At 37.4% G+C, this 23,835-nt stretch overlaps 1 protein-coding gene across 5 annotated transcripts in view; it reads right to left on the bottom strand.

Moving 5' to 3' along the window:
* The window catches only part of SCUBE2 (signal peptide, CUB domain and EGF like domain containing 2), a 104,045-nt gene that overhangs the window by 35,055 nt on the left and 45,155 nt on the right, over positions 1–23,835 (bottom strand). For all 5 annotated transcript variants that reach the window (XM_056802108.1, XM_007497075.3, XM_056802109.1 and 2 more), the window contains 5 exons: positions 23,184–23,288; positions 21,730–21,885; positions 20,945–21,151; positions 11,273–11,440; positions 3,016–3,195 (listed from right to left, as the gene is read on the bottom strand). In XM_056802108.1, the coding sequence (XP_056658086.1) occupies positions 3,016–3,195; positions 11,273–11,440; positions 20,945–21,151; positions 21,730–21,885; positions 23,184–23,288 (816 nt within the window). The remainder of the gene's footprint in view (positions 1–3,015; positions 3,196–11,272; positions 11,441–20,944; positions 21,152–21,729; positions 21,886–23,183; positions 23,289–23,835) is intronic.

Below are 23,835 nucleotides of genomic sequence, written 5' to 3'. Positions count from 1 at the left end.
GTAGTAGAGGAGAATGCCAGAAGTATAGTTTGCTTAGATTTTAGCAAAGTATTTGATACACTATTTCCTACTCTTCTTGTTTAAAAGATGGAAATATGCAGATTAGATGACAACACAATTAAATAGGTATGGAACTGACTGAAATGACCTTATTCGAGTCTTTAGTGGTTAATGTCATCTTGAAAAGTGATTTCCAGTAGAAAATCTTAGAGATCTGTGCTTGATGCTGTGATGTTTAACTTCTTATTAATAACTAGGGTAAATTTAGTGGTGGCATGCCCATCAAATGTCCAGATTTTTATAATGCAGAAATAAGGTGATAACTTCTCAGAATCTGGTCAGATTACATCTGCAAACTCGTTTTCAGTGATGGATGTCATAGTTTATGCATGACACTGATAAATTGGAAAGCATCTAGAAGAGGACTAGCTAGGTGGTACAATGGATACAGTGCTAGACCAGGAGTCAGGAAGACCTGAGTTCAAATTTGACCTCAGACACTTGCTAGCTGGGTGACCCTCAGCAAGTCTTTAAAGTCTGTTTTTCTGAGTTTGTTCATCTATAAAACGAGCTGGAGAATGAAATGGCAAACCACTCAAGTATCTCTGCCAAGAAAACCCCAAATGAAATCAAGAAGAGTCAAACATGACAGAAACAATTCAACAACAACAACAACAACAACAACAACAACAACAACAACAACCAACAACAAAGGAAGGTAACCAAGATAGTCAAATGCCTTAAGTCCATGTCATGTGAGAATCAGCTGAAGGGACTACAGATGTTTAGTCTATAGAAGACTCAATAGGATTTAAAAGCTAACTTCAAGAATCTGCTAGGGTTTTAAACAAAAGAAATATTCAATTTGCTCAATTTTGATTCAGAGGACAGAAACATGAATAAAAGTTTCAAAGAAGCAAATTTGAATTTGCCGTCCAAAAAAACTTCCTAAGAATTAGTTGTCCAAAAGTGGAAAGAATGCCTTGAGAAGAAATAGTCTTGCAGCATATATTATAAAGGTGACTCCTTGGGGGCATGGTTGGAATGTTGGCCACTAATTCTAATTCCAATTCTAAAGTTTACAAAATGTGAAGAAATGATTTGGGGAATGGGGAAAGTATGATGATCACTGATTCCCCTCTGAAGCTCAGTTTTTCATATGTAAGTGATACAAGATATTGTATGTAATAATGTACAAGCAGTAGCCTGGATCAGCAAAGAGGAGCAAACAAGACCAGAGAACTCAGTGGGTGGGTCAAAGGAAAACCATGATTTTAGAACCTGAAAAAAGAGTTCTACTCAGACCAATTCGAGAGAACAGAAGAAATGTTGGCAAGTCCCAGCATCTGAGAGCTGCAGAAGTTTGCATCTAGAGGGTGCTATGGTGTAAGGAGTGGGCCCTTTTCTTCAGAATTCTTAAAACTGAATGCTGCAGTGGGACTGCTGCAATGCAACCTTTTAAAATGTGGTCCAACATAGCATAAATGTCAGGAAGAGCTATAACAAAGAAGGAGTAATCAGAGCTTTTCCACTGCTGCTAAAATTTAAAGAGTGCTAACAACATTTGTACTCTCCACCCCAACACTGTGGCTATACCCCAGCTAAGCTCAACCCAGCATGGGCCTGCCTTTCTTAGTTGCCTGAAGTTAGCTGTCCCAAGTAATCTTGTAATATTCTTTAGGATCTCTTCCTGACTGAGGCTAGGGTTCCACAGCCTGTTTCCTCCTAGAGTTTCAATCTCTCCCTCTAAGTGTATTTGGATTCCTCAACCTCCATTCAATGATGGTTACCCTAGGTGCCAGAATTGATAGTTATGGCTCTGATGACAAAGAAAGGTGGTCAAGATGATTCTTAGGGTCTTGATCATATGGTAGCTAAAGAATTTTGGCTTAGATAGGGATCATAACACATTAGGTATGTGTAAATAGAATCTGCTCCTCCCTCCTCCCAGCTCGTCCTACCTCACTACGTGACTGGATGTCATGTGAACACTCCAAACAGAGGTCCAGGTAAAGAGCCCTAGGAACATGACTCGGACCTGAAGATTACGGGTCCGGGACTAGAGAGAAGATAAAGGTATGGTATGATACATGTCTGGGCTCTCTATTCCCTTGGATGGTGGGGGAGTACCATGGCTGAGAGGGACAGTCATGTGGAGAAACACATAGACAGAATAGACTTTAAACCTATGCCTATATGCTTTCTTTATTTAAAGTGACTATTAATAAACTATGGAAAATAAGAACCTGGAGTTAATAATTTAAATCTAACAGGTAATAACAATAATAAAAGTTCACATTTATATAATATTTCACTATTTACAAAGTGCTTTTTCTTTTTAAAGTTCTCATAGCATTTTCCTGGTCCTCTCAACTGCTCTTATTTTACTCATCTAGTATCACTATGTTTATATATAGGTTTTGTTCTCTCCCAACAGAAACAGTTGTTCAATTTGAATTTGTTAAATTACCTTATGAAGGCTAAAGTACAAATATGATGATCTGTTTTATCATTTTATTGATCCTTTTTCATTTGTTGTAGTAAAGGCAATGGTCTTAGGAATCAAAAGTCCTAGATTGAAGTCTGGTTCCCTTTGTATATGATCATGGGCCAGTCCTTTAACTTCTCAGAATCTTGGTTTCTTCATTTGTAAAGTGGAGTAATTATGCTTGCCCAGCCCAATAAGGCTATTTATCAGGGTAAAATATGAGACATGTATTGTCTTACAAGACAATATCACATAATCCTGAATTATCATTAGTAGTAGTTTACCATTAAATAAATATTTGTTTCTGTCCTACTTAGGTTCATCAACCTACCTCATCAATGTGAGATTAGAAGCTTCTTAAAGGCCATTTCTATGCTTAACTTAGACAGGATAAGCCCTACCTTATGTGGCCCAGGGCTATATAAACAAAATATGGGTGTTTATTTTTGATGATGGTAACAGTGATATTTTAACAGACATTCTCTTTCATAGCAGTACCAGATGCTAAATATTCTCTCTGACTTTACCTTTGGTCTCACAGTCCTGGAAAGTGGTAGCACCAGGATGTTTGGTAGTGAGTTCTCCCCACCAACTTCCTGCACAAGGAAAGCAAGAAGTACGGCCAACTTCAGGCTGGTATGTTCCCAGGGGACAGGGTAGGCATGGGGAGAAGCCAGTTGAAGAATATTCACCAGGAAGGCATTGAGCTGAAAGAAACCAACACATATCAGGTAAATCTAGCCTAACCTAGAAAAGCAAGTTTTGTTGTCTTGTGGATAAAGGCATTAAACAATTTGCACCATCTGTTCCACTAGGTTTTCCCACAGAGACTATAGATATCAAAGTGTGTTTTTAGAGGCTTTAGAATGTTTAAGGATCAGTAATTAACTGGTATTCTATGAGAAGTCTGGAAGGAACTAGAAGTTTATAGACTACTCTGTAAACCTGACTGTCATGGTTGGAGAGAGACTGAGTAAGTACAAAAAGAAGATGATGCCTTTTTTTCTTTGAAGAATTGATGAATATTTACCTTTCAAAGAGGATAATGGGAATTCTTAAGGTACTTGTTGGGTAGTTTAAGTTAACTGAATGACAGGGCTATGTTTCATATGTAAAAAGTCAATAAGAATTTATGTTTTTGTTAACCATGTTAATAAACTATATACCCAGTAACTTGAATATTTAAACCTCAGAGATTAGGAGTTTTAATGAATAGGGAGATATAAGCAACTGATTATTGGGAAAAGCAATCCTCTAATTTATTAAATAAAATGTATTTATTTAAGTAATAATACTTAAGCTGGGGTTAGGGCACTGAGTCAATTGATTAGCTACTGAGAGATAGTGCAATTTTAATAATTACCAAGGAAAAACTCAAACATACTTCTGGATTATAGTAGACATTTGGATGATGAGAATAAATATTAAACAAGTCATGTGGTGGGCTGAGAAGATACACATCTCATATAGAATACAAGTGAATTAGATTAACTCCTAACCTCTATTACAAATTTGTAACCATTTTGAAACCATCTCCCAGTGTCATATTGTCTGCACTACACTGAAATTATCACAAGAGGAATGAGGAGGTGAATATAAAGTCAGCAGTAACTAGGGTTCAAATCCTGCCTCAGATATTTACTATATGACCCTAGGGCCAATCACTTAACCTCTCTTGGCTTCATCTTACTCATCTGTAAAATAAGAGGCTTAAGCTCAATGGTCCCTAGCCTCCCTTCTAGCCCTAAATCTGTGATCCTATGAAATCATTTTTATAAGATTTTCTTATGTCTGACCTTCAAAAAAATTCCATTCAACAAACCAATTAAAGACTAAATATGTTCATTACAATCATTACAATTATACTGGCAAGCGCACAAAGGAAACACATAAATAAGTAAGAACTACTACTCTCAAGGAACTGAGGAGTAAGTGGAGCTAAGGAATGGGCATAAACATTTGGGATAGAAGCCAGACTATGGCTAAATATATAAGGAAGGAGAAATCCTTTAGGTAAGGGCAATCAAAGAAGGCTCTGGTAAGATTGGCATCTGAGCTGGGTCTGGATGGATGGGCAGAATGTCAAAAGGCAGAGATGAAGGGAAAGGGCATTCAAGATAAAGAGAAAGGTATTAACAAAAGGAGAGTCAAGAAAGTATGGAATGTTTTTTGGACTCAAAATTTACCCAATTTAGAAGCCCCGTAGAGTATGTTCAATGCATCAATTAGATTATTATAACTCTGGGGAAAATATCCAAACACCCAAATCTGAGTTCTCCCTGAGGGCCTTTCTTTTTTTATTTGAACGAAAGCAGTCTTGAACCAGAAGCTGCCCCCTGACTGAGAGTAAACAGCCTCTTTTGGTCAGAGCATGCAGAGTTGTTTCTTTGGAAGGCTTCCTCAAAGGTATTTTAAAAGAAAACTAACCCCCAGAGGAAAGGAGGGAAAGTGATGAGCAGCAGGCCAACAGAGAGAGCTCTAAGACAGAATCTGCAGTTGGCCTAGTAACACCTCCAGAGCAATCTGACCACTCCCAGAAGCCTCATAAACTTCCACATAGCATTAAGAGAAGTATGAATCGGGGGCAGCTGGGTAGCTCAGTGGATTGAGAACCAGACCTAGAGATGGGAGGTCCTAGGTTCAAATCTGGCCTCAGACACTTCCCAGCTCTGTGACCCTGGGCAAGTCACTTGACCCCCATTGCCTAGCCCTTACCACTTTTCTGCCTTGGAGCCAATTCATAGTATTGACTCCAAGATGGAAGGTAAGGGTTTAAAAAAAAAAAAAGAGAGAAGTATGAAGAAGAGCCTCTGAAAGGGGTGAGGGGAGAGGAATAACAGATGAATCTGTTCAGATGAACCATAGAATGTGTGAATATTGGGAACAATGTGTAATAAGTCTGGAAAGCCAGACCAAAGTCAGGTTGTAAAGGTCTTTAGATGTCCAAGGGAGGAATTTATATTTGATATTAGAGACAACAGGGAGCCAGTGGAGTTTCTTGGGCAGAGTAGGGCCATAGGCAAGCCTATGCTTTAAGAATATCATTTTGGCAAATGGGTGGAGGATGGAGAGATGGAAAACAGGGAGATTCTTGGGACCAGTATCTACCGGGATTGCTCCATCCCCCTGCAATATGAATTAGGCTAGATTTTTTTCTTAAAAGGTGATAAATCCAGTACTCAGTTGGCAGAACTGGGGATCAGGGGTGGAACAAGGCTCAAACTGTGCCTCTCCAGCTTTCTACTAGTCTCTGGCTATAGTGACTTGCTAGTTAACTAAGGACTTAAAAAAGGTATCCTTCAAAATGTGAGTCATCATACCCTTTCCTCTTCTGAAGAGCCCTATTTCCAGGTGAGCCCTATTTGCCCAGAGCTAAGTGTTACTTCATCCTTTTACATAGACTTTTTCTCCATTAGGGCAAAGTAAAACACCTTTTGCTTATTCAATGACTTGTGAACGCCTCACTTAGTATAGACTTCAAACCTGAATTAATAGGACTCTAGATTGAATCAAGTCCAACCCAAGAGAGTCTATTATAATAGTCTAGGTAAGAAGTGATGAAAACCTAAACAAAGGTAGTGGATCTGAGAGATGAATATGAGAAATATTGTGAAGGTAAAAATCAACCAGACTTAGCAATTGGATATTTGGGATGGATATTGGACTTGAATATTTGGGATGAGGAAGAGTAAGTCACAGATAACTACAAAACTGCAAACTTGGGTGACTGAAAGAATAGTGGTTCTCTTGAAGAAATAGGGAAGTTCAAAAGAGAGAGGTAGTTTGAGGGGATGACAATTTAGAGTCCTATCAGATATGTATCAAGGAAAGAGGATCAGAAAATCAAAGATTTAGAGGTCCCTTAAAGCTCTAAATCTATGGTCCTAAATAATGGAGAACAATGTGTAAAACAGCACCTGGTGTTGTAGTGAGGATCAAATTAGGTAACTATAAAATGCTTTGCAAACCATAAATCATTACATAATGCCAGCTATCTAAAATATCTATTTTTTATAATTTTTCTGCTATGGCATAGTTTGTCTGAGCTAGATTTATGTTCCATCTTTTCATAAAGGGCTTTTCAAAATTCTACCAGAGGTACGGGTTACTCTATCCTTGTTGCAAAGCTTTTCTCTCCTTTAAGGCAAGGTAAAACACTTTTTGTTTATTCAATGTCTTATGAATGCCTCATTTAGTACAGACATCAAACCCGAATTAACAGGATGCCTACTGAGTCAGGTCCTACCCAAGAGAAGTTATTATAATAATCTAGGTGAAAGGTGATGAAAATCTAAACAGGTCAACTTCCTCTTCCTCAAAATTATTCCAGATACTGAAAGCAGTATTACCATCTATAGAACTACTGGAGTGAAGTATATTTTTATTGGCTTCAGGTACTTCTGTTTTTTTTTTCCTTTCCAAGGAGGAAAATTAATGTTGAATTGTAGTATTTATTAGCAATATTTCTACTCTGAAGGTTAGGCTGTTCAGTTCTCAAGTTGAGGTAATTACTCTCAGGCCCCAAGGAATTTAACTGAGCCCACACCCTAGGCATTTGTTAAACCAGAGGGGATTTCGATTTCTCTGCTCTTTATCTATAAAAAAGATTCCACTCGGACATTTGAAAGCATATTCCTCTTTGTCCTGGCTAGGATTATTATCCAGATTTGGGAGACCAGATCTACAGTAGGAGATAGAGCCACTAAAAACATGATTGAGGCAACTCGTGATTTTTTTAGTCAAAGACTGCTAGAGGAAGCTGGGTTTCATAAACTAGCTGACATTTCCTTTCTTAAAGTACCAGAGAAGGGCAGGTCACTAACATTTCCCAGTGAAGTTGTAGGGATATACCCACCTAAGCAACAGTTCTTTTCTTCCCTCCCATGAAGTAATGGAAGAGGAGCTGAGATCTCTAAGTTCACCTCCTCATTAAAATACCCACCTATCAAGACTGCCAGAAGAAGCCAAAAGGTGCACCACCAGGCCAATCAGAAGGAAGATACACCTTTGGTATAAAAGATGGTGTAAGATAGCCATTTTGTGTCCTTCTAAGATAACCATTTTGTGTCCTTCTAAGCCAAGTCACATGATGGATCTGTCCTTTATTAATAGATTGTTTGCCCCTATTAATATGCAATGTTATTTTCAGAAAAATGGCTTTACTTTATTTATTGGTTCAAATTTTGAGCACTATACCAGATTTAATTAACTCCTCAATTTCTATTTCTACTTTTTAAAAAATCTAATCTGGATTTAGAAATTGTTATTTCTTATAATTTTCCTACAGTGATCTATAATATGCTATAGTGTAGTATTTGGAGCTCAGGGTATTGTTGACAAAAAGCAGCATGAAGGCCTTGCCTATAGTTGCTAAGATATGTTTTTAATTTTATGATGTGATAGTGGCATATAACAAAAACATCAATTTCTTTAAGCCATTTCGTACACAATCAAGGTTTGCCTGTTTTGTTGTTGTTGTTGTTGTTTATTGCTATGTGCTTTAAATGTATCATCTTAGTATTTCTGATTTGCTCCAATTTATCTTGCATTCTGGTGGTACCAAGACACAAAGGAATGCCACCAGCCTTATCATTTTCAGTGTCAAGCTGATCAAGTACAACTAGCTGTATCCATGTTGCCCTATTTTACAGAGTCATAGGAGCTGGGGTACTAATCCCAGTCAGTAGTACTTCCAGAGCCCAAATGGCTAGCTTCAAGGGTTCTTGCCATAAGAGTACACTATATATCATTCTACTGGTTGACATTCTCCCCACTTCTCTGCCCCACCCTGCCCCCATTCTCCATGACATGGTCTATAGCTTGGACTTTGAGGTGTTGAATCTGATTTGAACTCGGTTTTTCCATATCCGGGTCAAGCATTCTTGTGTACTGAGCCTTTTCCCAAATAGGGTAAAAAGATATTCACTAAAACTATGGTCCAATGACCTAGCTTTCATAGTAAAATTCTTCAACAAGTTATTAAACAGAGTACTTGCAAGTACTTAGAAAGGAATGTATTAATTACCATAAACAAGCATGGGTTCACTAAGAATAAGTCATACCAAAATAACTTCATTTCCTTTTCTTACAAAGTTACTGGACTGACAGTTCAGGAAGGAATTTGATAAGGTTTCTCAAAATATTCTTGTGAATAAGCTGATAAGGGGGAGCTGAATGATAGTAAAGTAACGAAGTTGTATAGGTGCTGAATAACTATAACGAACATTGATTAATTAATTGATGTTAATGGAAGTTCAATAAAAAACACCTTCATGATCATTTAATATACATATATATATGACATATATGTATATAATATATTTAATTGAAAGGTTACAACAAATACAAAATCCCACTATACTTTTTCTTTTTTTTTTTAAGCCTTACCTTCTGTCTTGGAATTGATCCTAAGTCTAAATATCAGTTCCAAGGCAAAAGAATGATAAGGGCTAGGCAAATTGGGGTTAAGTGACTTGGCCAGGGTAACAGATAGGTGAGGTCTGTGTCCAGATTTGAACCTAGGATCTCCATCTCCAGACCTGCTCTCTAGCCATTGAGCAGTCCAGATGCCCCTCCCCCACCCCCAACACTGTACTTATTCTTGTTGATTTTTCTTTAAAAACTAACTCAAGAGAACAAAATGTAGCCTTTTAAAAACTCTCCAAGATGTTTCTCATTTGTTAAAATCAAAAACAGTTCTTTTGATAAAAGCAAACAGAATTTGCAGCAGGGGATTAAAAAAGGAATAGAGTAGATATAAATTGGCTTAAATATATTGCCAATGAGGACTTTTACAAAGAAATTATATAAGGGACAGGATAAGGATAGGAAGGGATAATACGTGAACAGCCTATGTGTTTCAATGGAATGTTTAAGACCTAAAAGAAAATCTCTAGCACTTTAAATGGATCACATATGGATGATTTCCAGGAATCAGAGGACAAGAAAACATAAATGAGTTGAGATCTGTGCCACTGGATGGAATAGCCACATTGATGAGATTACAGATACAATGAAATATTGGATGAAAGCAGAGATAGCATGGTTAACAACTGTGCCTTGGATACAAAGCTGGGAAGAATGATTAACATGCTAAATGACTGATTCCAAGGAAGAGCTCAACAGGCTACAACCATGGATTGAATCTACTAAACTGTATTTTATTAGAGATAGATGTACGACATGTAAAACCCAGTGGAATTTCATGTTGGCTATTGGGGGGGGTGGGAGGGAAAGAACATGATTCTTGTAACCATGGAAAAAATATTCTAAATTAACTAATTTTAAAAAAATTTTTTCCCCAAAAAATAGATAGATGTATGGTCCTAATGGGTTCAGACCATATGTGGAAAGTTCAGTTCTGGGAGGCATATTTTACAAAAGACAAAGTGGGAGTATACACAGGAGGATGACCAGGATGGTGAAGAGACCACAAACAATGACATATAGGATGGCTGGAAAGATCTGAGGATTTTGCCCAGGAGAAGAGAAGACTCCAGGGGGTCATGATAGCTGTCTTCAAGTATTTAAAGGCTATCATCTAGAAGGAGGATTTAGACTTTTCTAGTTTTCTGTTTAGCCACAAAGAACAGAAATAGGACCAATGCATGGAACTTGAAAAAAAGACAAATATGGTCTTAATGTGAAGGAAAAATCTTCTACAGAACTATTTAAAAGTGGAATGGGCTGACTCAAGGGGGCTCTCCATCACTGGAGACCTTCTAAGTCTTGATGACCACTTGTTGGGTATATTGTGGAAAGGATTCCTATTCAGTTAATGGGCTGGACTTCCATGACCACCAATATTGTTTCCAATTCTAAGATTCTAGGAATTTTATAAAAATTCCAATTAGCTTAGCAGGGTGTCAAATGCAAGTATAAAGGAATAGGGGTCAGAAGAATTTCTATGCATTTTAATATTAAAATGTAACAAATAGATCTCATGTAAACTATTATGACAATCTTATTAGGTCGATAGCTTGTGATTTTCTTTAACAAGACAATAGTGTTCCCTTCTTCCTGTACTTTCTCTTCTCAAATAAAAATTAGAAAACAAATAAAAAGGGATTTACCCTATAATAAACTGTTGGTTTTAGACTAAAATTTATTCAAGTCACAATTTTAAAATCAGATATCATAGTTTTTTCAAAGAAAACCAGATAAGGAATTTCTTTAAAAAAAATTTTTTTTAAAAGGTATTAACCTAAATGCCTCACAATATGGTAATGGGTTAGCAAACAATGGTATAATTAACACAAAGGAATATTAATCATCAATTAAAATGATATGCATGTGTTTCATTTCAGTACCTGAAGTATATGTGAAATATTAAATGAAAAAGGCAGTACTCAATAGTCTATATAAAATAATTACAGTGTGAAAAGTCATATGCACAGATAGTAAAATTACAAAAGAATTGAGAGTTGTAAATAAAATTTTATGTTCTTTAGAGTTTTTAACAAGTTTTTCATAATAAAGTTTAGTCTGTGTTTCAAGCAAAAGGAAGCATTCTTTCTACATTCCTAAACAAGTGTATACAAGTCACACTCAAATCTTAAGATATTAGAAATTTACAAGTAAACACTATAATCACAGTAACATTAATACTTTTCTTCAACCAAAACATTCTAGTCAGCTTAATTCAAAGAAATATTTGTAGAGTACTTAATGCTATTTGGTGTATGTAATGAGACTAATACTGCCTATATTTAAACCATACAGTAACAAAAATAGTTACTTGTTTTAAAAACAAAGGGTGAAAGGAACCAACTTAAGCTTTCTTACCTCCACATTCAGACATATTTCGAGCTCCTGTGGCCTGTTGATTCCTGGTATCTTCTGTGTTTGGGCATAGTTCACATGTTATTTGTCCCTCTTCATCTTGGTAGGTCCCATTTGGACACAAAATGCATCTCTCTTGTCCTCCATCATATGTTCCAATACTGCAAGAGACTAAAAAGATGGGAAAAAATGATCTGGTCAGCAAAGAGCCCTGGGCACATTCTAGAAAAATCTAACAGATAAATAGATAATGCTAGTAGTAAATAGAAAGGGCACTAAAATAAATCAAAATTGAAGCTCTACCTTATAAAACTAATCTGAGTTCTGTGCTCCTGACTCTATCAATCACTCACCATGTATCCTTGGGCAAGTTATTTTTCCATCTATTAAAAAAAGGGGAGAGATTTCCTGCTTGTAGAGGTATTGTAAAGCTGGAGGGGGAGGGAGGGTGAAAACCCCTCCAGCTCTCAAGGAGAAATCTTTCAAAAGTGAAACATTTAACATGAAAGGGTTAACTCCACACGCTGGGCTAGAGCTTTTGAACACATTATCAGTAAGCACCTGGGTGTCCACATAGAGACAGCTGGTGGCATAGTAGATAGTGTTGAAAATGGAGTCAGAAAGACTCAAGTTCTAATCTTGCTTCATACACTTCCTAGCTGAATGAACTTGGACAAGTCACTTAACCTCTGCCTCAGTTTCCTCATCTATAAAGTGGCAATAACAAGAATAAGCATTTCATAGGGATTTTGAGAGGACCAAATGAGTTAGAACATACAGAGCACTTCACAAACCTTAAAGTGCTATGTAAAAGCTAGCTATGACTCTGACCTTGATTATATGTTACCCTTCACTCTCACTAAATCACACTAGTTGCCTTTTTTGGATAGGATAGCCCCTGGATAATAAATCCTCATTCAGACAAGTCACTGTTTAGGAAAGACACTGTAGCTTATTTGGAATCACTATGTATTCTTGTTAACATTAGGATCAATTTTGATATATTTTTTGTATTTTGACACAAAATTGATATATAATTTTGATACTTTGTGATGTTTCATGCTTGATGACTGTGTAGCATTGCTAGAACTAATATTGGTGTTTAAAAGATAAATGTCTTGTTTTAAGGAACAGATTGGGATTATTGAAAATGTTCTAAATCTCCAAAATGCAATCTGGTTTGCTATCTCCTCCCTCTTCAATTCTGGCCCAGCTCTTATCCATGTAAGCATCTAGGTCAGTGAGGAACACAATGGACAGAGAACTGGATTAAGAATCAGAAACACCCAGATTTGAATCCAGACTCATAACCTTGGATAATTCCCTTAACTTTTCAGTTCTTCATCTGTAAAATGGGAATAATGATAATAGCACCTACTTTATAGGGTTGTTGGGAGGACCTAATGGTATCAAATATTTAAGGTTAAAGTTCCCTATAAAGGTTAGCGAGTAGCAATGTCTATCTAACATGTATGTTTAGAAGGATAAGTTCATTGGGATAACACAATACAGTTTGGCATAGGCATTCTTCATCTACTGGATTCTTCCTTTATGAATTATTGGGCTGAACTCTTGAATGGTTGTATATCTAAATTAAGAAACTGTATCATTCCAGAACTTGATACAGTCAGCCCAATGTCATCCACAAACAGGAACACTTGAAGGTTAATTATCAGAGGTGCTTAAGCTGGGGTCCATGAATTTGGTTTAAAAAATAGATTTGACAACTGGATTTAATATAATCAGTTTCCTTTGGAATTCTATGTATTTATGTTATGTATATAAAATTTTCCTTTACAAATTTGTTATGACTTATCTTTGAGAAGAGATCCATAAGGCACTACCATTGGCCTATTGGGAATTGGGTAAAAGTGGAGCAAATCCTTTTTTATTCACTGTGAAATTCCTATTTCACATAAACAAATGTTGCCAGTCAAGAAATATCAATTTTTCTTAAAAGAGTTATTTTTATAGAAAAAGTTCATGTCAAAGTCCTTCCACATCATTTTGTTTATTTCACAAATAACATGAGGAACAAGCTAAGATGTGGTTCTCTTGACATGTTTCCATGTCAAGAATGACTTGGAGATAACTGTTTCCAAATGTGCTGAACATCTAGCCCAAATAGAACTCACTCAGAAATTCCAGTTGATTTTCTTTTCTCCTTTAGCAACCTGATTGTTTTGACCACACCAAACAAAGGAGTCAATTGCCTTGATACACTTCATCTTTGCAGCCCCAGCCTTTGTGTGTCTTCAGTGACCATTAAAATCCCATTCTCAAATCTCACACAGCTGTTTTTGCTCCCCTTTAAAATAAAATACGAGAAAGCTTTTCTGATGCAAAAGGCGAGAGGCCAGCAGGGGCCAGGATTAATAGCTACAAAGAGGTTTAAAGGCTCTTCCCTCTCTTTTCAGGACTTTCCTCTTTGAGGAGTTGATGCTATGGGCAAACACTATGGTAGCTCTGTGACTAAGAAGGTGAACCTAATAAAAGGGGTCAGTTTCCAGCATCTAACTATTTTCTTAAGAATCATGCCTTGACTTTAGAAGGAAAGTCACAAACAGCCAATGCAAATGGATTCCCATGGTGTCCTTGGAGTTATCACATTTTAACAGTTCAGGAACTGAGGTCACCCTGAGCAGCAACATGTCCAAAGGATTTATGCTTTCTTCTATTTTTGTGAAAGTCCCTGGATAACCACGGGAACAGCAAGATCTCTCTGAGTTACAGGATGTATTCACAGTCTCTGCCCTGGTTTTTTGTTTCATTTTTGCTTTAATGCATGATAGTATTAAAGTAGAATTTGCTACTTGAAAATATTACTACTAACTGGATCAAGGAGAAAGTCAGGAGTTTCATACTTGGTGCCCTAAAATATACCTTTCATTCTCTTATCTTCCAATATCTCTTTGGCTGAGAAACAAGAGAACTTTCTTGTACTGGCTTTTATTTTTCAGCCCCTACATTCTAAACCATACTTTCCAAGTCCCATCCCATCTCCAAATCATATATCCAATATACTATTTTCTTCATTTAACTTAGTTTTTAAAAAAACTAACAAAAATCTATTATTTTCTCCTTTTCTCCACTCTCCCCTTAGGGGGGGAAAATACCTGTAACAACTACACATTATTATGCAAAATAAATTCTTGCATTGGCTATATCCAAAATGTTATACCTCATTCTGCGTACTGAGTCCACCAGCTCTATCAGGAAGTCCTTCTTATATATTGTCAAAGGAAGTATGTAAAGATACATTTACATGGCTTATCATAAGGAAGATACCATCCACTCCAATGCTGATGACATCATTAACCAAATACAGCCAATACGTGTAAAATCTGATTGAGATGTTTTGGGAAAGCATCAGAGTTCATCTGCTTACTGCTTTGTTCCTAGCTACATAATTAATAAAAGGACCCTTACTTTTTATTCTTTTTTTGCAGAAAACATAGGAGAATCAGAATAGCATAGTGAAAAGAAAACTGGATTTAAGCCATGAATCCTTGATTTTACTCATAGCTCTGTTGCTAGTACCAAGTGACTGTGAGCAAGTCAGTGCACTATGGCTCAGATCTCATTCCTATTGACATGTGAGGAAAAGGTCATGTAATGGTCTATAGGATCCATTCTAGCACTAAAACCCCATGATTTCAGGTATAGCAGAGGGTCAAGCAGAGGCAAGCCCTTCAAGGACATGACACCAAAATAAATGAGGTAGAAAGGAGCTAAAGTATTATTTAAATGAAAAAAGGAAAGAAAAAAAAGCAAACTACACTCCTTGCTTTCCTTACTTTCCTTGATCTTCTCTTGGGTTCCTTTCAATACTGACTATATTTCTTTTTCTTAACTTTTCTATTAGGTTCTCTTCAAGGTTCCCGTTTTTCCTGTTTTTTAAAATTAACCTTTTCTGAACATTTCTTTCCCAGATTATATATTTTATTTAATTAATTAACACTGTATTTTTTGTGTGAGTCTATGAGTTCACTGATGGTAGGATCAAGGTCTGGGTTTATTCTTCCACATCATGGTTCCATCCTTTGGTTGACTTTTGTTGTTGTTTAGTTGTTTCAGTTAGGTTCAACTCTTTGTGACCCTTGGTGCTTTGAAACCAATAATACTTAGTATCAATTCTAAGACATAAAACATAAGGGTTAAAATAAAAAAGGCAGGGTAACCACACCCCAAGGAGGCTATGATATTTTAAAATATTTAACATGTTTCTAAATTTTTCAAAAGTTCACTTTAACCCATATTGCCATAGGGTTATTCTTACAGTACTCTGCATTGCTCTACAAACTCTTTTTTTATAGGCAGTACAAAGGCAACTTTGAAATCGATCCCCATTCCAATTATTTCAACTTCTAAATAAATAAGGTTCAAATCAATGAGGGTTTAATTGTATATAAATACCTAAGAGAAGATGCTTCTGATTAGGTGGCAAGAATTAAAACATTATCCACTAGTTTTCCAATGTTCGAGAAAACAATGAATGAAGTTAGAGAGAGAGAGATTTCAGATCAAAATGTAAGCATTTTCTAGTCATTAAAATGGTCAGAAAATGGAACACACTGCCTCAGAAGGGAGTAAATTCCTTGTATTAAAGATACTCAAGCAAAAGTTAAATAAACTTGTCAGAAAGTCACCCATCAGGTAAGCAAGTTGTACTAGAAAACCACCACATCCCTAGTAGCACTAGAACACAGGAAGCTAGGTGGTACAATGCACAGAGCGTGGGGCCACTATAATGAGGAAGACGAGTTCAAATCCAGCCTCAGAAACTTCCTAGATGTGTGACCCTGGGCAAGTCCTTTGATCTCCATGTACTTTTGCTTCTTCATCTGCAAAATGAGTTGGAGAAGGAAAAGGCAAATCTCCCCAGTATCTTTGCCAAGAAAACCCCAAATGGAGTCACAAAGAGTTAAACCCAACTGAAGATGCCTGATCAGAGCAAGGTAGCATGTTATAGTGGGGAGGGATCCAGCTTTAGAGTCAAATCAGGAAGAGTTGGCCTCATGCTCAGTCTCAGGTATATACTAGTTATGTGAACCTCAGAAGTCACTTAATGAGTGCTTCAACATTCCTATTAAGAGATAACTGTACATCTGAACCAATAGAGGGTTTCCTCCCTGCACTGATGAAAATATAGATCTGGTCTCCCCTAACATACACACTGTGGTCTTCTGTAACACACACACACACATCCCTTCAGTTAACTCAGACCAAATTTCCTTCCTCTTGCAGCCACCAAAAACCAAGTCTTGAATCTAAAAGAAAAAGACCATTGATCTAATTATCCTGTCATTCCATCCAATCCTTCAGTTTGATCCTTTTCATTATGTAATATTAGCAGAGGTCAGATCCTGATAATCATTCTGGTTTCTATGAATCCCATCAAACTAAGCAAAAGAGACCAGTAAATGAATGTCCTTAAGCCACACTCACTTTTTCCCCTATAGTCCACAAACCTAACTGTCCATGAACACTTTCTTTTAAAACCAAGGGGTCTGCCCAGTCCCATTGCAGATGGGAGAGGTAAACAGGGGAAAGTGTCAACTCCTTTCCAAAGTATCTGACTCTTACCCCAATGCCCTCTCCTGACAATTCCTCTCCCTAAAGCCTAAACTAGCCCAATAGCTACTCAGCACAAGGGAGAGATATAGAATCATTACTTCCTTGTGATCTCTTCTTGGCATAATATCTTTAAAGCTGAAAGCAGAGCTCTCCAGATAGAGCCCAGTTTCCCTAAATCCTTCTATAGCAGGAGTTACTGTGAAAAAGTCACTGTGCCTGATTAAGAACAAAACAAAGCCCCTAAACCCCACCTAATTTAGTTTGACAAGCATTTTAAAGACACATTCATTCACCACAGGCAGCTACATCTAAAATACACTGTGCAACCTGAATAAGCTGTCATGGTCATTAGGTCTCTCTTAAGATAACATCTGACCCTTATCCCCAAACCTTTGTACTTGAGCAACATACACCAGACGGTGTTACAGCAACATTTCCCATTAGGATTTGGTCTACAAGACCCTAGAAATCAGTTTTCCTCCTTGAATTTCTGTCACAGAGACTCAGTGAGACTAATGTACAAAGCCACTCAAAAGTCAAGTAACAAAGGTGGGTGGGGAAAAGTCTGATTCTGAAGGGTCTAAAAGAGGGATGGCTTGTTTGTACCATAAGGCTTTATAAACAGAACCCCAGGAAGTAGAAGGTACCCATCTTGTGGGACTATTGGGAGGACACTTTGTAAGCTATGAAGTACTATATAAATAAGAGCTATTTTTAAACAAACAAACAAAAAAAAAGATTCCCTCTTTTATATGTAGGAAATGGTCATACCTAGTATTTAAAAATAGTTTTCCCCCTTTTTACCCAGTAACTGGTTTTATTTTTTGTTTAAAGAAGACAGTTGTAATAATGTGGGAAGATTTGAGAATTTACTGGGCAAACTGAGAATTGCTTTTCACTCTGTTTTAGAAAAGCAAAACAAACAAAAACTCCAGCTTTAGATTTAGTTGGGTGAGTTCCCTAGGATTCAATTTATCAGTGCAATTCAACTTTGATTGTATATCTTCTGTGGGCAAAGCATAAAGCTAGAGTTTGGGTATATAAATATATAAAATTAAATGGTCCCTGCCCTTAAGGAATATATATTTACTGGAGGAAATCTAACACCAGAGATAGACTTAATAGAAGGTAATTTGAGATTTCCTTAGAAGCAGAGAAATACAAATCAAAACAACCTTAAAATACCACCTTACACCCAAGCACTAAAATTGCAAAAACTTCTAAGATAAAATCTAGGATTATAATAGAACTTTGGGGAAACTGGCTCTCTAATACACTATAGAGCAGTATTAGCAATATGCAATGGGTCCTAAAACTGACCAAATCTTTGAAGCTATCAGCTCCATTGCTGAGGCTATACACTAAAGACATAAAAAGGAAAAGGGGCCTATCTGTACCAAAATATTGGTACCTATTCTATTTGTAGTAACAAAAATCTGAAAACAACCTATATCAGGTAATGTACACCAAGGAACATTAGGATTGCCCCCTCCCCCCCACTTAGGGAACCTTAAAATGGGAATGACTCAATCCACAGTCTCTCCCTTATGCCAGTTCTCCAAAGTAGCAAGAATCTCTCTCTGGACTTCCTATGAAAAATGAAGGAGAGGGCTGCCCTACTCCACCACTCCAGCAGACATGAAAAATTGCTCACATGTGACAGTTAGTATAAAAGCTTCCTAGGCCTGGACCCCTGCCTGCTTCTTTTGGGTTTCCTTCCCTGACCATAGGTGACTGAAGGGCAATCTTGACACATGTTGTCCAGCCTTAGAACCAGCTTAGAAAATTCAAGAGGTCAGAAGTTTCTGGTTTCTCAACTGAGAACTGCTGCATTAATCATCCCTCTACTGATGGCAGCTCTTCTTAGAGAAGACCACCAAAGGAAGGATAAGCTAAATCCCTCACCAGGCTTGCCAGAGGATAGGAATACAGAGGGAAATGCTTAGCCAGCCCAGAGCCATGGTATAATATCACAGATCACGAGAGCACACATGCCTTCTGAGCAGTCCTGTATCACTTCCCCAAAATATCTAACAGTTGTAAGTTCTAGTAATGCCAGATAAGTTTTTCTGTTGAGGTATGCTTCTGGGTCTTGGGCAGCTTAGCATTTCTTCTGTGTAAAAGAAATAAATCAGTCCTATTACTGATCTATGTTGTATACTGAGTATTTCTCTACTTCCCCCATTTGGGGAAAGCGTTGGCATGAGCTTTAAGTCATTTTCCTGAGGATTTTGAGTGGGGTGTCAAGAGGCAGATCATGAAAAAAGTTGCTTTAATTCAGAGGTATCGTGATTCTAAGATAGGTGTAAAGAGAGATTCTAGGATCTTTCCTATATTCAAATGATGTATGGTATTTTTAAAAATTATTATGATAATGGCATAAAGAATAATCAAGGGGGAGAACCAAGGCCTTGTCCAGGCCTAACACTCAAACAAGAAAAATGAGTTAAAATGAGAAGCTGCTAGATGATTCATCCTCTCTTCCCAATGCTTATACTCTGGGCAAGGTTATTCCCAATTTGACCCTATAGTATTCTCTTTCCCTCCATCCCAGAGCAGCAATCTCAGGGTGTCCTAGGGTCTTTCTCCCTCCAAATGAAGCCATCTTAAAAAGAATTTGAGGGCATAGGTTTTGTGGTGTATGGTCTGGACAGAAAATTGTTAATAATGATTCTGAGTCTTAGCAGCTAAATCCTCCTTACCCAGGACCAAAGGTGTTGAAACTTCTTTTAATGATCTTCCAGGAAAGCAAGGACCAAATTCTTTACATCTAAAGACCCTCTTTGGTCCTCAGACTGCCCTAATCTTTTATAGAACCAAATTTTTATACTTATCATCACGTAAGGCATAATAGCATTACAAGGGGGACAGAATCTACATGATCCCAATGAGAGGACCTCCAAAACAATTCTGAAGGAGTAGTACAGTGCTCAGTATTTAATTCTGGCCTTCAAAAACATCATTTTTTTGTTTCAAAATATAATCCAGGTTTCTCTCTTCACTTGAAGAATTTTTATAACCCCTAAATTCTCTCTGGATTTGGATCTATGTGACTATATGTTAGTCAATCAACATTTATTAAGCACCTACCATATGTCCAGCACTGTGCTAAGTACTGGGGACATAAATTCAAGCAGAAAGAAAAACAGTGCTTCAAGTAGATTTCATTCTAATGGTGGAAAAACACAAAAGGGGAGTTGAAAAGCAAGGATGGGAGAGGGACCCACTGAGGGATTGGTGACTAAATTTTGTGCAAAGGAAATTTACCCTTCCCGACTTCCAGGGTCTCATAGGTAACCTTGTCTCCTATTGACTATCTGTTGTACCTAGCATGAGTCTTAACTTGACCTGGAGGCTAGGACAGGACAAAAGGAGCCAGTAGGTTATAAAAAGGGCCAACCAGGAATTTTGCTCTGTCTCTGGCATTCTGCTAAGGAACTTCCATGTTGGGGGTCTACTAGAGAAACCATGTGGAAAAATTAGATTAGGGCCCCCTTTTCTATCTTTCTCTCATCTTCTACCTAACCAAGTTTTCCTAATAAATCATATTAAAAATATAAATACCAGATTCCCATTTTAATCTAACAGTCTGAAGAATGAAGGATAACTAGTCTGGACCCTTCACCAGAAGGGAGGTTCTAGAAAGAACTTATCCATATAATAATAAGAGCTCCTCCTGGTTCTTCTCAGAACCTCCATTTTGAGGAATGGTCTCAAACCAGTCATCCTTGATTCTCTGGACAACCCATCATGCCTCCTGACTCCATTCCTGTCTTCCAGTGCTAAATTCTTCCAATTATTATGAGTTTTTGGTCACAAAATAAGCAACAAGATGTCCTATGAGGAAATCAAGGTCTATGTAGATCTCTATCTCTGAAGAATAATGTATATACTTTAGCAGGAATTACAATCTTCTTTCACCTTGGCTCAGTGTATTTTAAACATAGCTGAATTCCAACTCATGCAATGGATGATGCTTCACCTTTCCTCTCTTCTACCGAATCTAATATTAGTCTGTGACACATTTTTTCTATCTGGGGACATAAACAAATATGAATGGATTATATCCTAAAGAAGACTCCTAGTCAGTCTGCTTACCACATTTGCCCTTTATGTGCTCTTGCCCCAAGCCACAGGGATCTGTAAGATGTTCAGGAACTCTGGGTAATTTCTTTGCTACTTCAAAATCCAATCCTGACAAACGAAGGTGGAACTGCTCACGGTGAACTGTTTTCCGAAGTGTGCGGATGGCTTTACGTAATTTCTTTTCTGTCTTCTTTAGAACACAGCTCAGATCACAGGATGCTACAGAATTAAGAGTAAAAGGCAAGGAACAACGTGGAAAGGTCAGAGGAGTCACAACACCTGGCAGCATCCAGTATAGAATACCAACACCAGCCAACATCCCCATGTACAATGTTAGACAGGAAGGGAAAGGTCTTAATTATGGGTAAGTGGAACTAGCAGAATAGGGGGCATTAAAATGAAACAGAAATTTGGCAATCAGATTGTCAGCTTTGAACTATTTAAAAAAGACAAAATGTATCATCAGCTCCCAAAACAATTCTGTGTAGCGTGGAGGCAAAAACCAATCCCAAGGACCATGATGGCAAATCTATGACATGCAGAGCCATTTTTGATGACACAGAGAATATGGGGCCACATGCCTAGAAGGACGTTTTTTTCTCAAAGTGACATACCACCAGGCTTGGTTTTTTTGGCAAATTTTGACACACCAAGCTCAAAAGGTTGCCCATCACTGCCCAAGAAGATACTTCATAATTTTTACTTTTTTTGCAAAGAAAGATGAAAAGTGAAAGATGAAGAAATAAAGAATAAGCTGGGAGAAGCATTGATTGCACCTAGGGAAACTTCAGACCAACCTGTCACTTCCTTTTGGTTCGCTTCAAGCTCAAAGTCAACACTGATAAACATTTCTTTAGTCATGGTTGGTCTGCCAAAGGCACCAGGGATTTGCTTGCCAGACCCACATGTAAGGTTTACATAGCGGAAGCCCTCCTTTACTGAGCTGTACTTCTCTGCATGAAAAAAAAGAATTACTGGAAGCCAGATTCTAGCAAAATCATCAACAGAACATTCTCTAGAGCGACATAAACATTTTGTTATAAAAGTTTTTAAAAAATCAAATTATTAAATCCAGACCTCAAAATATTACAATACATATAAATATTTTGCGCACACTTTAAAGAGCCAGCTCCTCCTGGATCAAATCACTTTAAAACTAATTCATCTTCCTAAGAAGTAATTCCATTGAACAAAAAAAAATTTCTGTTTTCTTCTGATCAGAAATTTAGGTATGAAAATGATTCTTGGAAGCATCTGCTGATCCCCTGGAGTTGTGTTATTATAAATGGTTGTGTTTAAATAAATGATAGCTTAAATTACATGTGTTTTAAGGTTTATAAAGTGCCTTCTTCATAATTCTGTGAAACAGGCAATTATTCCCACCTTATTGATAAGAAAACTGAGGCCCAGGGAGGTTTAATGACTTGCCTAAGTTTACAAAATTAATAAATAGTCCCACCAGAATTTGCATCAAAGTCCTCTGACCCCAAATTTAGGGTGTTTGGGTCCCACTTGCTCTTGCTGTTTCATCCCTTATGATTCTAAAAGCTTTTCTCTCCCATAAAGCCACACATGTAAGCTGAGGAAGAGGCAGGTAGCCAGCCTGACCCTGGTGAGCCAATGTAGGACCTTGAGGTCACTGCCTCTCCCAGAAAGAGACACAATAGGTAAATTACACCTCAATCCTTTTTCTTTCTGTTCCAAATCCTGTTTCATTTACTCAGATGTAATCCTATTTCTGCAGTGTCAGAATCTAGCAAAGTTAGCCCAATAAAATCCCAAGTAGTCAGAGCATTTTATATTTATTGAACTCCTTTTTCAATGCAAAGGCACCCCATGCTTCAAAAACCACAAAACCAAGTCTCAGGAAATTCAGCCTAGTATTGGAGATAGAAGGTTGAAGGAAGTAACAAAGATCCATATTAAATACAGAAAATGGAAAATGTATGTCTATGATAAGACAGACTATCCCAAAAGTTTCAGTACCATTTTAATCACTTATTAATTCATACTCCAAACTACACTGAATCTTTCGGGACAATCTTGTGAAAAGACCCCATGGAGAGACTGTGATGTGGTCCAAAATGCCCTCAGCCAATTAAGGGTCACTATCCTTAAACCAAGCTGAACTCAGACATGATTTTTCAGATGGCCCATCTTGCTCTCTCCATATCTCCAACTTAGCTTCCCCAACATGCAAACAGGCTACTCAGGTCAGTGATCCCACTCCATGAAGACACAACCATCATACCTTGTATCATTTGCGGTAGGCTATCTGGAAGCAGATCAGACTTTTTCAAATTACATTTGCCTTCATTAAGCTTAAAGGTGACCCTTGTCCTGATGGTAGCAACATCTTCAGGAAGAAATAATGAGAGATTTTACCTTCCGAGGCAAAGGAATGACAAGAGCAGGTAATATGGAGTTTTCCACTTCCATTTTTAACACTTTAAAAATGCCAGACTTTCAAGCCATTCCCCAATCGGCAAATGGTCAAGGAACATGAATAGGCAGTTTTTCACACAATAAAATCAAAACTATCAATAAGCACATGAAAAAGTGCTCTAAATCTCTCCTAATTAGAGAAATGCAAATTAAAACAACTCTGAGGTGCCACCTTATACTTAGCAGACTGGCCAATATGGCAGCAAAATAAAGTGATAAATGTTGGAGGATATGTGGCAAAATTGGGACATTAATACACTGCTGGTGGAGTTGTGAATTAATTCAACCATTCTGGAGGGCAACTTGGAACTATGCTCAAAGGCCTTTAAAAGAATGCCTACCCTTTGACCCAGCCATACCACTGATGTTTGTACCCCAAAGGTACAAGGAAATATAAGGTATAAGGAAAAAAACTTGTACAAAAATATTTATAGCCATATTCTTTGTGGCAGCAAAAA

Source organism: Monodelphis domestica, chromosome 6, assembly GCF_027887165.1.
Source record: "Monodelphis domestica isolate mMonDom1 chromosome 6, mMonDom1.pri, whole genome shotgun sequence".
NCBI classification, from domain to species: domain Eukaryota; kingdom Metazoa; phylum Chordata; class Mammalia; order Didelphimorphia; family Didelphidae; genus Monodelphis; species Monodelphis domestica.
Note: the sequence above shows the minus strand (reverse complement) of the source record. Positions and strands in the feature narration are given on the sequence as shown.